This window comes from Heterocephalus glaber, unplaced genomic scaffold (assembly GCF_053883595.1).
Source record: "Heterocephalus glaber isolate CG9 unplaced genomic scaffold, H.glaber_assembly_v1.0 deba00001719, whole genome shotgun sequence".
Classification (NCBI taxonomy): Eukaryota; Metazoa; Chordata; class Mammalia; order Rodentia; family Bathyergidae; genus Heterocephalus; species Heterocephalus glaber.
In genome coordinates this window covers 1726773-1741429 of record NW_028258432.1, presented here as the reverse complement: position 1 = coordinate 1741429, position 14657 = coordinate 1726773, and the positions used below count along the sequence as shown (strand labels likewise).

Here is a 14657-nt window from a genome sequence, read left to right as displayed (position 1 = left end):
TTTTTATTGAGAGAGGGTCTCAGTAGGTCACTAACTTGGCCAGGATACGCTGGAACTTGTGGTTCTCCTGCCCCAGGCTCTCAGAGTGCTAGTATTACAGGTGTGCATGACCACAAGGTAATTTCAAACAACAAAAAGGGGGAAAAGGGTATAAAGCAGTGGCAGTGAACCTATGGCACACATGCCGCAGCAGGCTATTTGTATCACTGGAAGCTCTAAAAGGTTTGCCATCACTGGTACAGAGGAACAGAAATTTTTAAACACTAAATTATTATCAATATACACTAGATTGTTCTAAATGGAGGATGCTAAATGTGATCCACATGATAACCACGAAGATAATACCTTAAATTATACATATAAGACAATGAGAAGGGAATGAAAACAATTCATTATAAGCAATTAAAATACAAAAGAAAGCAGTAATGGGAGAAATGAATTTCAAAAGTGAAAAGATAGATATTCCACACAAATAACTAAAAAGGAATTGGAGTGGCTGTAATATCAGCAAAAAAGAACATTTAATCAAAACCTGACATGAGACAAAATGATGAAGATGATGTTGATAATAATCCATACCAGAAGGTTCCACATCCATCAAGTCAACCAAATGTGGATCAAGACTGTTGGGAGGTAAAGTTTAGGTACATACTCAACATGTACAGAATTTTCTACCTTATCATCCCCTAAATAGTTTAAGATTTTGATATCCATGGGGGTCCTGAAGCACTCCCCCCAGACACCAAAGAATGAATGGATATATCAATAAAAGGTCAATATACCAAGCTCTTAAAATTATGAGCATATGCATCAAATATCAGAATCTCAAAATATAGTAAACAACAGATGCGCGGGCAATCTGGCTGCAGTATTTGTCACTCCATTGATGGCCAGGGTCGATTCAGCTGGTCGGCCGGCTAGGTGCACGTCCACTCCCTCACCACTCCATGTGTATCCCTTCCTGAAGCTGCACCCTTGGTCAAAGAGGACGACCACCCCCAATAGAGGACCATTTCCTCGATTGAGGGTATATGAGTAGCTGCGCTCCCCTGGTAGAACCTCCAAACAAGCTCTCAAGATCAAAATATAATAAGCAAACACTGATAGAAATGAAGAGAGAAATAAGATAATACTAAAGGTAGAAACAGTCAATTCTATAATAATAGACTTGAATATGCCATTTTTCCATAACAAACCATCTAGACAGAATTTTAATACATAAAGACAGGTCTTAAAGAATAGTACAAACCAACCAGAGCTAACAGACATGGACTGCTCCACTCAACACTGGAGAAATAAAATATTCTCCCAAATTCACACAGAACATTATCCAAGGCAGACTATATGCTAACCCACGAAAAAGTCTTAATAAGTTTACAAAGACTAAAATCACTTAACATCTTTCCAATCATAATGGAATGAAAATAAAACTTAGTAGAAGGAAAAATTTCACACTCAAGTTACAGATTTTAAATTACATACTTTTCAACAAAATGAATCAAAGGAATCACAAGGGAAATTTAAAAACTGTTAAAGATGAACGAAAAGAAAAATAAAGTTATCAGATGCAGCATAAGTAGCAGTAAGAGGAAAAATTTCTAACTATAAATGTCTACATTAAAAGAAGATCTCAAATCGATTACTTCACACCATGGAGAAAAGAGAAAAAAACATTAAACCCAAGGCCAACAGGAGAAAGGAAATAAAGATTAGACCAAAAAAATATAAACAGACCAAAGAAACAATAGAGACAATCAATAAAAACCCCAAAAGTGCCATTTGAGATAAAAAATAAATCAACAAGCCTTTAGTGGCATTAACAAAAGATAGGAATAAGACACAGAAGTGGAAACATTATATTGTTTTGTTTTCCAATTTTTTTTTTTTTTTTTGGTACTGGACATCAAACTTGGGACCTTGTACTTGCGAGGCGGGCAGCAGCACCACTGAGCTAACTCCCCGGCCCATATTCCATTTTTATTTTTGAGACAGGGTCTTGATATGTAATTCAGGATTGCCTTGAAGTCACTAAGTAGCCTAGACTGGCCTCAAACACTCAACTTTTTGAGAGCTGGCACACACCACCAAACCTGGCAGAAGTGCAGATTACTATACTTCCAAAATAGATTACAAGAAAATGTTATGAGAGATTATAAACTAACCTAATTCCTAAAAGGGTGCAAAATGGACACAATGAAGAATAGAAACTGTCAACAGACATATACCAAGTAAAAAGATTAAAAAAGTAAAAACAGATTAAAAATTGTCAAAACTCAGAAGAGGGTTTCTACAAACATGTAAAGAATTAACATCAAATCTTCCAAAAATCAGACAGGAGGCACCATGTCTTAACCCATTCCACTTCCCTCATTTCAAAGACAAAGACAGCAAAAGAAAGAAAATTAGAGACCAGTATCACTTATGAATATAGATGGAAAAATCTTCAACAGAAGAATTACTAAAGTCAGCAGCATATTAAGAGGATTATACACCGTGATCAAGTAGAATTTATCCCAGTAGTAAAGGAGCATTCAACATAAAAGAATCAATACACCTCTTTATAGAACAAAGCCCTTTGTGAGTAAGGTTGGAAGAAATATACCTAGATCATAATTCTATAATGAAAAAATTTACTTTTTCATTAGCTAGCTGTGCATCACAGTAGCTGCACAGGGGGAATACAGGAAGCGATCTTTGTGCTCATCCATTTGTGTGATGAACAGCAAACTGTATACACATGTGACAAATTATCAATGGGTGAGTTTTATGCATCTTATGCTCCGTTACATTTTTGAGCATTTATGATTTGTTTTATTAAATGTTTTGTTTTGACTTTTCTTGTAGAATTAGCCCAATTCAGCACAATGTCACATGAAAACCCATTTATACAATTTTGGGAGAAGGGTGAAAGTGATTCATCAGGTGATTCAGCTACTGATGATGATGTACAATTCTTATGACCTGGCAATTCCATTCATAGGTATATTTTTGACAGAAATGAAAGTATACACCCCTATCAGCTCAGCTGGTAGAGGGGAGGACTGTAGATCTGAAAAAGGCATTCTAGAATATTCTCAGCAGTTGTATTTATGATACACAAGAACTGGAAACTGTAGATGCCCACCAATAGAAGGACTGAGTACACTGTGATGTATTTATATAATGGAATTTACCCACTACTGATACATCTAAGACACAGATGAATTTCAAAATGTTGTACTGAATGAAAGAAACCTTTATGAAAAACAGTATATATACTGTATGATTCCATTTCCATGTTTTCAGACTATAAGGGTTTATTAAACACAAAATTTATAAAATTAAGATAAATAATAGAAATATTCCAAAAAATAAATACTGTATGGGTGTGAGACACTCACCTTATGCTCCTTTTCAAGAACCTTAACCTTATACCCGAAGAGCTACAAAAAATGATTACCTCAAATGAGGCAAAAAATCATGATCAAACTCAACACCCTCCTATGATAAAAAATAGTAACACAAGAAAACTACCTCAACATTATAATGGCTATACTGTATTATGAACTCAAAGCAAGAATCATATTCAATGGTGATGGAAAATGTCCTCTAAGATCGAGAAGACAAGGATGCTCATTTTCACCATCTCTATTCAAAACAGTATTGAAATTCTAGCCAGGACAATATAAATAGATAGCAAAACTCAGTTCACAAATGATACAACTCTGCAACAGAGAAAATCCCAAGGAATCTATAATAAAGTTAATGGAGCTAATAAATTCAGCAAAGTTACAGAGTGCAAGATGGATACATAATAATTAGTGGTGTTTCTGTGTACTTTAAAGATACAATCTGAAAAGGAAATTAATACAGCAAGGTGACTAGTAATAGCATCTCAGAGACTACATGTCTAGAATAAATATAACCAAAGTTGTGCAATGGAAACTACAAAAAGCTACACGAGGATGTGAGGGCAGTCTGGCTATGACATTTGTCACCTCACTGATCATGAAGGATAATTAGGCTGATCTGACTGGCTACAGGGATGTGGCCTATCTTCCTCACTGCTCCACGTGTGAACCCCCTGAAACTGCACACTGGTTTGAAGATGATGAACAGCCCTGATAGAGGAGGACCATTTCCTTGGTCAAGGGTATATAAGTAGCACTTCTCTCCTAAAGCCTCCAAACAAAAAAGCTGGGCAAGATGGCTCATGACTGTAATCTCAGCACTTTGGAAGGGAAAAACAGGAGGATCAATAGTTTGTGTCCAGCCTGGACCATCTAGCAAGACTCTGTCTCAAAATAAATAAATTAAAAAAAAAAAAAAAAGGTCTGGAGATACAGGCTCCACATGAAGGCTGTTATCTGAATCTCCAATATAAGACAGAGACAGAGGTAAGAGGAGGGAGGAGGGAAAAAAGAAAAGAAAATCCTATAAAAGACTCCTTGAAAGAAATTAAAGACCTAGATAAATGGGAAGACATCCCATGTTCAAAGATAGGAAGGCTTAATATTGGAAACATCTTAATACTACCCAAAGAAATCTATAGATTCAAGGCAACAATAATGGAAATTCCAACAGCCTTTACTAGCAAAATGGAAAACCAGCTCCTCAAATTCAAATAAAATTGGAATGGGGCCAAAATATCCAAACAATCTTGAAGAATATGTCCAGAAAAACAATAGAGAATTCACATATCCTGATTTCAAACAGACACAATTATCAAAATGGTATGATACAAACTTAAACAGGTATAGACCACTGGAACAGAGAATTGAGAGTCCAGAATAAACCCATATATATATGGCCAATTAATGCTTGATAAGTGTACCAAGTCCATGCCATAGACCATGCCAGTAGTTTGACAGGACCTAAAAAAGCTAAACATAGAATTATCCTATGACCTAGCCAATGCTACTCATATATATTTTTTTCCAGCAAAATGGAAGATCAGCATATTTACATGTATCAAATTGATACACATTAACATTCACTGCAGCTTTATTCACAATAGCTAAAAGGTAGAAACAATGAAGTCTCTATCACATGGGAAATGAATTCATAAAATGCAGTGTGTGTGTGTGTGTGTGTGTGTGTGTGTTATATGTAATAAATATTATTCAGCTATAAAGAGTAATGATGTTCTGACAAATGCCACACCATGGATGGAAATGAAAACAACATGCTAAATATGCCAAACATAAGATACATATTGTATAGTTCTACTTATATGGAATAACTATGATATGTAAATTTAGATACAGAAAGTTGAGTAGACGTTACCAATGTTTAGATGTAGGAGGAAATGGAAAGTTACTGGTTAACATCAGTTTCTCTTTGGAGTTATGAAAATAGGAAATAACATGATGGCTGTACAACATTAAGAATGTTATTAGTGACAATCATATTCTTTAAATGCTTAAAACTGTAAATATAATTTAGGGAAATTAATTTTTGTTTGATTTTTTAAAAATTTTGAGACAGTCTCACTGATTCACTAAATTGGCTAGGCTAGACTCAAATTAGCAATCCATCATCTTCCTCAACCTCCCAGAATGCTGAGATCAGAGGTATGCACTACCACACTGGGTCTCAGGTTCAACATTTTTAGAGGGTTGTACAAATCAGTCCCTGTAACTAATATTCATTAACTTCCCATTTTGATGCTTAAGTCCACTTGTCACATCTTACTTTTTGTATTTATGTTTTTAAACATCTTGTCATAATTGGATTAAACTGTTGATTTTAAATGTTTTGAAAGACTTGTTTTTCACTTATTTCATTATTATTTTTATTCCTGAATTCTAACTTTCTATGCTTTTATATCACACATCATTTCTCTTTTTAGTTTCACACATCTTTTCTCTTTTTAGTTTTTTGTTTTCTTTTTCAGATTTTTGGGATGAATATTTAAATTATTTCATTTTCACTGTTCACATAGGGATAGAGTCTCTCAAGCATTTTTATAAAACAAATGTAACATTCTTAAAGAATGCACCAAAGAAGGAAACTGTGGATGAGTTTCACTTATGAGTATCAATTAACAATGAGAATATGCACATTTTTTAAAAATGATAATCTGGTAAGGTTTATTCTAGTAATTAAAGATTAGGAAATCACTGTTATGGCTTGTGTCTAGATGTTCCCCTGAGTGCTCACTTCTATATACTAAAATTAGATGTCCCCCCAAAGCCTCATGCAGTCAGAGGTTGCTGAATCTAGAGGACGGGACTGATTCATGCTACAATGTTAGATTCTGTGTGTTACCCGCCTTAAGTAGTCTGGATAAGATAAAAGGGGCAGAAAGACACTGTTAAGTTCCCTTGCTTGTTTGCTTTTGCTGTCTTCTGCTGCCATGAACTGTTGCCACTCTGCCAAGTGCCACTTGCCTTGGAGCCAGACGATTGTGGAATGAAACCTCTACAAACTGTTAAGCCAAATAAACCCTTTCCTCCCTTATCTCTAGGTGTCGGGTATTTTGTCCAAGCAACAAGAAAAGTAACTAAGGCAATCATTAATATGATTCACACACTACCAGATGTAATGAGGAAAAGAATTCATCTAATCTTCTCCACAGATACTAAAAATACTTTCAAAACTCAGCTCCCGTTTCTGATAAAATACTTTAATAAAAATTAATGGATACTTTAATTGTAATGAAATAGATATACTTCAATCTTAAAGCCAGAGGTAACACTAAAAAGTTTTCTTGTTTCTACCTGAAACAAGAAAAAGACACCTGGTCTCTGTACTATTTTAAACTGTATTGGGATTTTCAAGAAATACCATAAAAAAAAAAAAAAAAAAGAAACACCATCAAGCAATTAAAAGCAATAATGGAAATGAAAACTAGAAAGGAAAATTTAAACTTTATCTATTTGCAGGCGATAAGAAAAAGCCAGAAAATCTAAGAGGATGAACTAATAATGATTCCATTACATAAGAGAAACACCACTGAAAATGAACACAAACACAAAATAAGGGAAGAACTCATTAAAGCAACAAAAAGATAAAATATTTGAGTAAATAAGAAAGGTGATTTCACAGATGGAATGGCATACTCGGTTCATTAGCAGAATTTCATCATAAAGATGGGTGCCAATGCTGCTGGTATGGTATAGCTAGACATTATTTCTAAATTCTATATGGAAAATGAAAATAATTGCTAGTAAAACCTCGAAATGAAGTATATTCTATTTATTATTATTCTATCACATACCACAAGACGCTATAAAATGTCTATTATTAATAAAGGCCAGACCCTGTGGTACATGTGTGCAATCCCAGATATTTGGGAGGCTAAGGTAGGTGGATTACAACTTTGAGGCCAGTCTGAGGAACCTGGCAATTCTTTGTCTCAAAAAAATTTGTGAAAAGGGTTGGGGAGCTGGGGATTTAGCTCAGTGGTTCCTCCGCCTACTTTGCAAATGCAAGGTCCTGAGTTCGATCCCCGGTACTTAAAAAAATAAAATAAAAAAGGTTGGGGACGTGGCTCAGTGCTCCCTGGGTTCAATCCTCAGTATTGGGGGCGGAGGGGGTGTCATCACAGAGAGGGGAGTCTATGGGTATATGTCATGGTAGGAGTGCTTGCCTGGCACGCATAAGGTACCAACACCACAAAAAACCCCAAAAAACAAACAACAAAAAAACACACACTCAGCATCAAAGTTGTGGAAAGAACACAGAATATGCAGTAGTGACAAAGCACTAAGAGTCATATGAAACAATATATGCAGTATCTCAAATCCCTATGCAAGGGGTTAAATAATTTCTAATTTAGGATTTTCAAAACAGGTCATTTGGAAATGGTTAAAATTTGATCCATAACTATATACCACCATAAATTACATATGGATTAAAGATTTAAATAATAAAATGAAGACTTAGAAATATTAGAAGAAAATGTGAAAAGTACTCCTTTAAAACCCAGAAGAGGGGAAAGCATATGAAACAATATCCAGAAGCAATAAAACTCTTTAAGTTTGACTATTAAAATTTAAAAGTTTACATGACTGGAAATAAAAAACCACTACTGGCAAAACTTTCAGGAACAATCAGTTACATATAATAACAAGGATCAACTTCATTACATATTAATACCATTTACATAAAGTTTATAAGCAATTCAAACTATGATGTCAGAAGACCAAGAATTCTTACCTTTGATAAGATGAAAAGGGATAACAAGGAAAAAGAATAAAGGAGCTGATGGAAAAGTTAATGTTTCAGTTTCTTGAACTGGGTTTTTGAAATAAAAGATGAAAAGCAAAGATTTGATCTTTATAACACTATGGCATAAGATTAGTATTTTCCAAACTTTCCAGATGAAAATAGGAGGCAAGGCAAGGGAAAGTTAAGTAATTTTCAAAGTACACAGATAAAAACTAGTGAAGCCGTAATTTTAATCTATGTCCATTAAGTCCAAAGTTAGCATTGCTAATAAACCTTCTAGGTATCAGAAGATCAGACATGCAATATGAAATGGTACTATTGGCCTTGGAAATTATAGTTTGGTCTGTTTCATCTTATATAGCCTTTCTTATATACATGAGTTGGAAGTATGCCACCCCCAACATAAATGCTATAAATGCAGAAACTATGTCTATTTTACATTTCACTATATTATTCCCAGCAATTAGCAGTCTCTAGAACATAGTGATAGTGAGTAAATTGTTTCATTAACAAATTACTTTCTTCGCACATTAAATAAATGTTAAATTTAATAGAAAAAATGAGAACAAGACTCAAATAGAAAGGTAGGCAAAAACTGGAGATGAAGCTCAGTGGTGAAGTGGTTGCCTAGCATGCTTGAGGCCCTGAGTTTGATCACCAATATGGCACTAAAATTAAAAAAATAAATAAAGAAAAGTGGGCAAAATATACAAACAGTTCACAGAAAAGTCAACTCTGAAACATAAAAAACGGTTCATTATCATTCCTAATTTAAAAAATGCAAATTAAAACCACAGTGAGGATGTTATTTTCACCAATCAGAATAGAATGTTAATATTCTGTTGGTGAGGCTATGGAAGAATAGGCACTTATTTATATATTAACAAAAGGAATGCAAACTGGTACAACTCTAACAGAAAGTAATTTAATAATATCTAACAAACTAACATATGCATTTATCATTAGCTAAGTAGTTTTACTTCTGACTCTAACCTAACCATACCTCTCCAGATACAGAGTAGAACAAATGTCAAATTATTCATTATCCACTATTCGTAATAGCAAAAGATTGAAAACAGCCAAATGCCATCAAGAAAAAGCACAATGATTCACCATAGAAACACTCCCACTATGGCTAATTCAGGCTATGAATATGGAACTGATCATGGAATTGGGAGGAGATACCCAGAAGAACACCATTATATACAGTAATTCCACTATACAAATATAATGAATGTAAATAACCTTAACAACACAGATAACACTAAAATCTAATAAAGCCAGGCTCAGTGGTACATGTCTGTAACCTTGGCCCTAAGATAGGCTGAGGCAGGAGGATCACAAAATTCAACTCCTGCCTGGGTAATTTAGCAAAATCCTGTCTCAAAATAAAATATAAAAAGGGCTAAAGATGTACCTCAGTGGTTGGGTTTGACCCTCTGTGGAGATATAGAGGAGTAATAAAATTAGCAGGAAGTGCTGAGTTCTATGTTTCTTATATTATTAAGGATTAAAATGTGTTATTCTTATCTTGAAGCCCTAACCTCCACTGTAACTGTACTTCTTTAGAGAGGTATTTAAACTTAAATTGTCATCAGAGTGGAGTTCAAATCCAACAAAACTGTTGTCTTTTATAAGAGATATCAGAATCCTCTCCCTCCAAGCATAGAAGAAAGGCCACATAAGACAAAAGAAGGTATCTGTAACCTGGGAAGAGACTTCACAAGACACCAATCTTGATGGCACACTGACATTGGAATTTCAACTGAAAAACTGGAGAACAAAATTACTATATTTAAGTCACCCAGTCTGTGGTATTTTGCTATGGCATCCACAGAAGACTAATATAAATATGATTAAATTACCTATAACTTTGCATAGTCTGATTTTTAAAATTACTATAAATTTGAATATGCTGCTATTAAAAAAATGAGGAAGGTCTGTCGAATGATCTCCAAGATACACTATGAAATGGAAAAATAGAAGTTGCAGAACAATACATACAACAAGCAGCCTTTTGTTTAAGAAACTGAGAAATTAACAATGAATTACTAAGTATTTCCTTAAATCAAAAAGAATTTCTGGGCGTGGCGGTGCATACCTATTAATTCCAGCTCTCTGAAAGGCTGAGGGAGTAGGATTCCAAGTCTGAGCCCAGGATGGGCAACTTAGTGACTCAGCAAGAATGTACTCAAAATTAATAAAAAAGAGATGGGGAATATAGCTCAGTGCAAAGCTCTGGGTTCAATCTCCAATATATATATAAAAAAGCTTTAAAATTTAAATATAAACAAGATATCATTTCCAAGATAAACTTTAACAGTTTGAAAAATGATAACAATTTTTTGTATATAAAAATATTTGTAGCCCCCCTCCAAAAAAGGGAAGAAAATTCAGAAAAGGAATGATACTACTAATATTTTACTGTTATATGTAAAATCCTAAGTTTATTTCCAATAATTTATATATAAGTGTGTATTTTTCTCTATTCATTCGAAGTAAGCACTCTTCATGACATGAGGGCAATAATGGAATTAAATGAGATTCCAAGATAAATCTGGTTAATAAATGCTGTTAGTGGAAAAGTACTACAGCACTTTCAAACACATTCAAAAGAATGTACAGTTTTTATTAGTACATGAATTACCTGTTTGTATTCACTGACACAACTCTGACAGCAAAATCTTTTTTGCTGACCATCAATCACCAGAACGTTATTTCCAGCACCTTTACTAGGCAAATACTCTCCACATTGTTCACAGCAATTCATTATTAGACCATTGGCCATTCTATATCTATTAAAGCAGTGGTCGCTGCACAGCTTATGAGTCATATTTTTAAAGCTAACTTCATGGCGAATCTAAAAGAAAAACAATAGACAGAATTTTAAAAAACAGATCTGTCTTCATATAGCTAAATAAGTGATCCATAAGAAACACAGCTTGTCTGGAGAAAAGGAAAAACAAAATGTATTTCATAATTCTTTGAACTGTTTTCACACAACACCCACAAATGACATCATTATAAACTTCTCCAGATATACAAAAATGACAGGAAATAACCAAGTTTAGATAGTGCTAGTATTGAACTTTATAAACATACTAAAAATATTTACATAATTCCCAAAGGAATGACAAATTATACTGCACTAGAAATGGAGGAAGAACCAATATTATAAATACTTCAAATGAAACATGTATGCACGTTTCTTTTAACTTAATATTGTAACTAATGATGTGAACCTAACAAAATTTTCCCTCCATTCTACTTCCTAGCAATAGTATTTGTCCTTTTTATATAGTCTGGTTGCCTATTTGTTTAAACACATTATTAGATTTTTTAAAAAATCAACCACAGTGCTACAAATACTGTCTGTGACTACTCTCAACCTCAGGAAAAAAACAGGCAATTAACAATTTTTCCTATGTTAGTTGCCTATGGGAAAACAAGCTCACAAAGTATGATATTTATAAGACAATTTTCATTTGATATTATCATCACTTTTAAGGAAACATACATTGATAAAAAGCATATAATAGCTATTAAAGTTTAAAAGAGTTCTAGTTAGGGCTAAATGATACAGTATAAAAAATACAAACCTCTGTTAGTTTACCACAAATTGTACATCTTGATTTATTTAGAGCTCCTTTACTAGGATTTTGCTTGTCTTCATAGAGAGACAAACAAGATGTACTACAGAATTCCTGGAAGGACTCACTAGAATCCACTTGCGCAACAATGGTTCCTTTCATTGTAGTTATATCTCTGAAAAACAAGAGATATGATTAAAAGTAAAATTCCACTTTAAAAGAAATCAAATATAAATAAAAGTAACAACTGACATTTTTCATTTTCATAGATGGAGTCAAAGAAATCAAACACCATTTTTGGATCTGGGAAATCACTTTTACTATTTAGAAACTCTTACCAATAAAGACTGAAAAGTAAAAATACTTGAAACTGTGAAATCCTTGCAACTATCCAATTTATCTTCAAATTCAATAACAAAACTTTCACTCTAAACACTAAAATAAAGTGGTTATTAATTACAAGGAGTTAATACCAAGGGCTAATTTATTGGTGTTTAAATTTATAGTACCTATTCAATTCCCTTCCTCAGGTCAGTAAAAAGCATGAGACAGCTAGGTCACAGTACCATGCCATACATCCAAGAGAGTGTAACTGAAATCTTTTCTGCTTCAATGTCCCAACCCCAAGCATTCTACACACCTCTCAACCACAATTAGGAATGTTATTAAATAATATTATCAATGACCTTTGAAGGCAATTCTAAATTTCAAGACCCTCTAAGTATTTTTTTTATTAAGTTTATTGGTACATTTTAGGTATACAATATGATGACACTGATCATCAGGTATTTGTACCTTTACATGATACATCTTGGTTCTTATTTTTTTCCCCATTCCCCTAGCCCTCCCTTTCAAGCCTTCCACCCTTCCCTATTTACAAAGACTGTTTCTGTTTTTGCCTTTTCTCGTATTTTTTTCCTTTCCCTTCTTTCCTTTCCCCTACCCCTTCCTCTTTCCCTTCCCCTTCCTTCCTATTTCATATTTTCAATTACACATTTTGATCTTCATTTACACTTTCAATTTCTCACACCAGAGAAATAAGTATTTAAGTCTACTACTGTAAAGCAACCTAAAAACTGTAAAATAATTGTTTCTATATTTCAATTATTAAAGATCTTGAGAGTACTAAGCCCTTTCCAGAGTTCTAAGATCTAAAAATAGCTTTACACATTTGGGCTGCTCCAAGAGATGGTACAGAAAGTCCATCTGGTTTGACCTTGCTTATAATATACCATATTCCATTTACTTTTAAATAGTGAAGCCATATATTAAAAAGGGCATAATAGAGGATCCTGTCTTTCCAACCAACCTAGCAAAAACCTGGTACCTGAGTTATGAAACTATGTCCAATGACTTAATGCTCAAAACAAACACATAAAAACCCAAAGACTTGCCAAATGAAATAATCTTGGTCTTGCTGGCTTGCACATGCCTGTAATCCCAGCACTTGGGAGGCTGAGGCATAAGGATCACTTCGAATTCGAGGCCAGCCTATGCTACATAGTACATTCAAGGCCAACTTGAACTACATAGCGCGACCCTGTCACAAGAATTAATAAATTAAAATAATCTCAATCTAAAGATAGTATACCATTTGACCTATTTTAATACAGAATTAGTCTCCTATAAACTGCATACCATTTTTATCTGGCAAGAAGAGCTAAATTCTGATAATAATATACTAAACGGTATAGCATTTACCATGCCTGTGCAAGGCTCTGTGTTCAAGTCCCAGCATCAAAAAAATAAACAAAACAAATAGATTAAATAATGTAAATATTCATGTATTTTTATAAATTCAAGAAGTCAGAGATTACAAAATTTTATCAGAAGGGCCTATCATCAACCCTAAAGCCTACCAAATAAGAAGCCCTATCTATAAGTCACTTGGACTTGACAGAGTAATTGCCAAAGCCACTATAAATTTGAATTATGCGTCAAAATTTATAGTTATTCACCTGTAAGATGTACTGAAATTTTATACTACCAACAAAATAATTCACATAAAAGACTTACTAAAATTTTTACCACCAATATTCAACCATATGGAATTACACCAAAAAGTAAATCTTACTTTTTACACATAACACAGAGTTTCTTTGGAGCAGGCTTGTGAGAGAAGGAAGAAAGGCAGGTGGTAGAACAAAAGAGATGAGCTGATCCTTTTCGTTGGTAAGCTGTCTGTCCTTTCTGTAAAGGTTTTTTGCAGTTTGCACAAGTGACTTTAACTGGTTTAGTAGGTTGCTGTTGGGCAGAAGGCTGGAAAATCTGTTTAGGAAGTGAGGCCACTGGTGATACAGAATCCACCCCTGGCTGTTTCTGATTACGGGGAAATGATGCTGACTGGGAGATCCAAGAATCTGAAAAACAAAATGCACAGGGAGCATAATCAAATAGATGTTTATACACATTGACATCTACATCACAGAAATCATTTGTCTTTCTGTCTTTAATAAGTTTAAGATGTTCAGATGTTTAGGGTAAGAGTGTCTGGCTCTTATTGACAATGTATTGTATTCTTAAAATTTTCTAAGAGTACATTTTAAGTGTTCTCACAACAAAATGGGAAGTAATGCATTTGTTTCTTTTTTTGTTTTTTGGTACCAGGGATCAAACTCAGAACCTTGCGCTTGGCAAGGTAGGCGGCGGAAACAATGAGCTAAATCCCTGGCTTGCGTTTGTTAATTACCTCCATTTTACTTGTCAATTTAAAAAATGCAAGTTGAATATAGTAGTGCACACCTGTGATCCCAATACTCGGAAGACTGAGGCAGGAAATGGAGGTCAGCCTAAGCTATATAATGAGACCCTTTTGAGGCCCTGTCTCAAAAGAAAAAGAGAGGGCTGTGTATTCAGCTCAGTGGCACTGCACCTGCCTGGAAAGCATGAGGTCGAGTTCCATTCCTGGTACCA

The 14657-nt window shown here is 34.2% G+C and overlaps 1 protein-coding gene across 4 annotated transcripts in view; it reads right to left on the bottom strand.

Moving 5' to 3' along the window:
- The window catches only part of LOC101711817 (zinc finger MYM-type protein 2), a 111236-nt gene that overhangs the window by 61887 nt on the left and 34692 nt on the right, over window positions 1-14657 (bottom strand). For all 4 annotated transcript variants that reach the window (XR_002386190.2, XM_004854889.4, XM_021236378.2 and 1 more), the window contains 3 exons: window positions 13819-14104; window positions 11754-11919; window positions 10802-11014 (listed from right to left, as the gene is read on the bottom strand). Coding sequence is in view for 3 of the 4 variants with exons in the window: in XM_004854889.4 (XP_004854946.1) it covers window positions 10802-11014; window positions 11754-11919; window positions 13819-14104 (665 nt within the window). In the remaining variant the exon portion in view is untranslated. The remainder of the gene's footprint in view (window positions 1-10801; window positions 11015-11753; window positions 11920-13818; window positions 14105-14657) is intronic.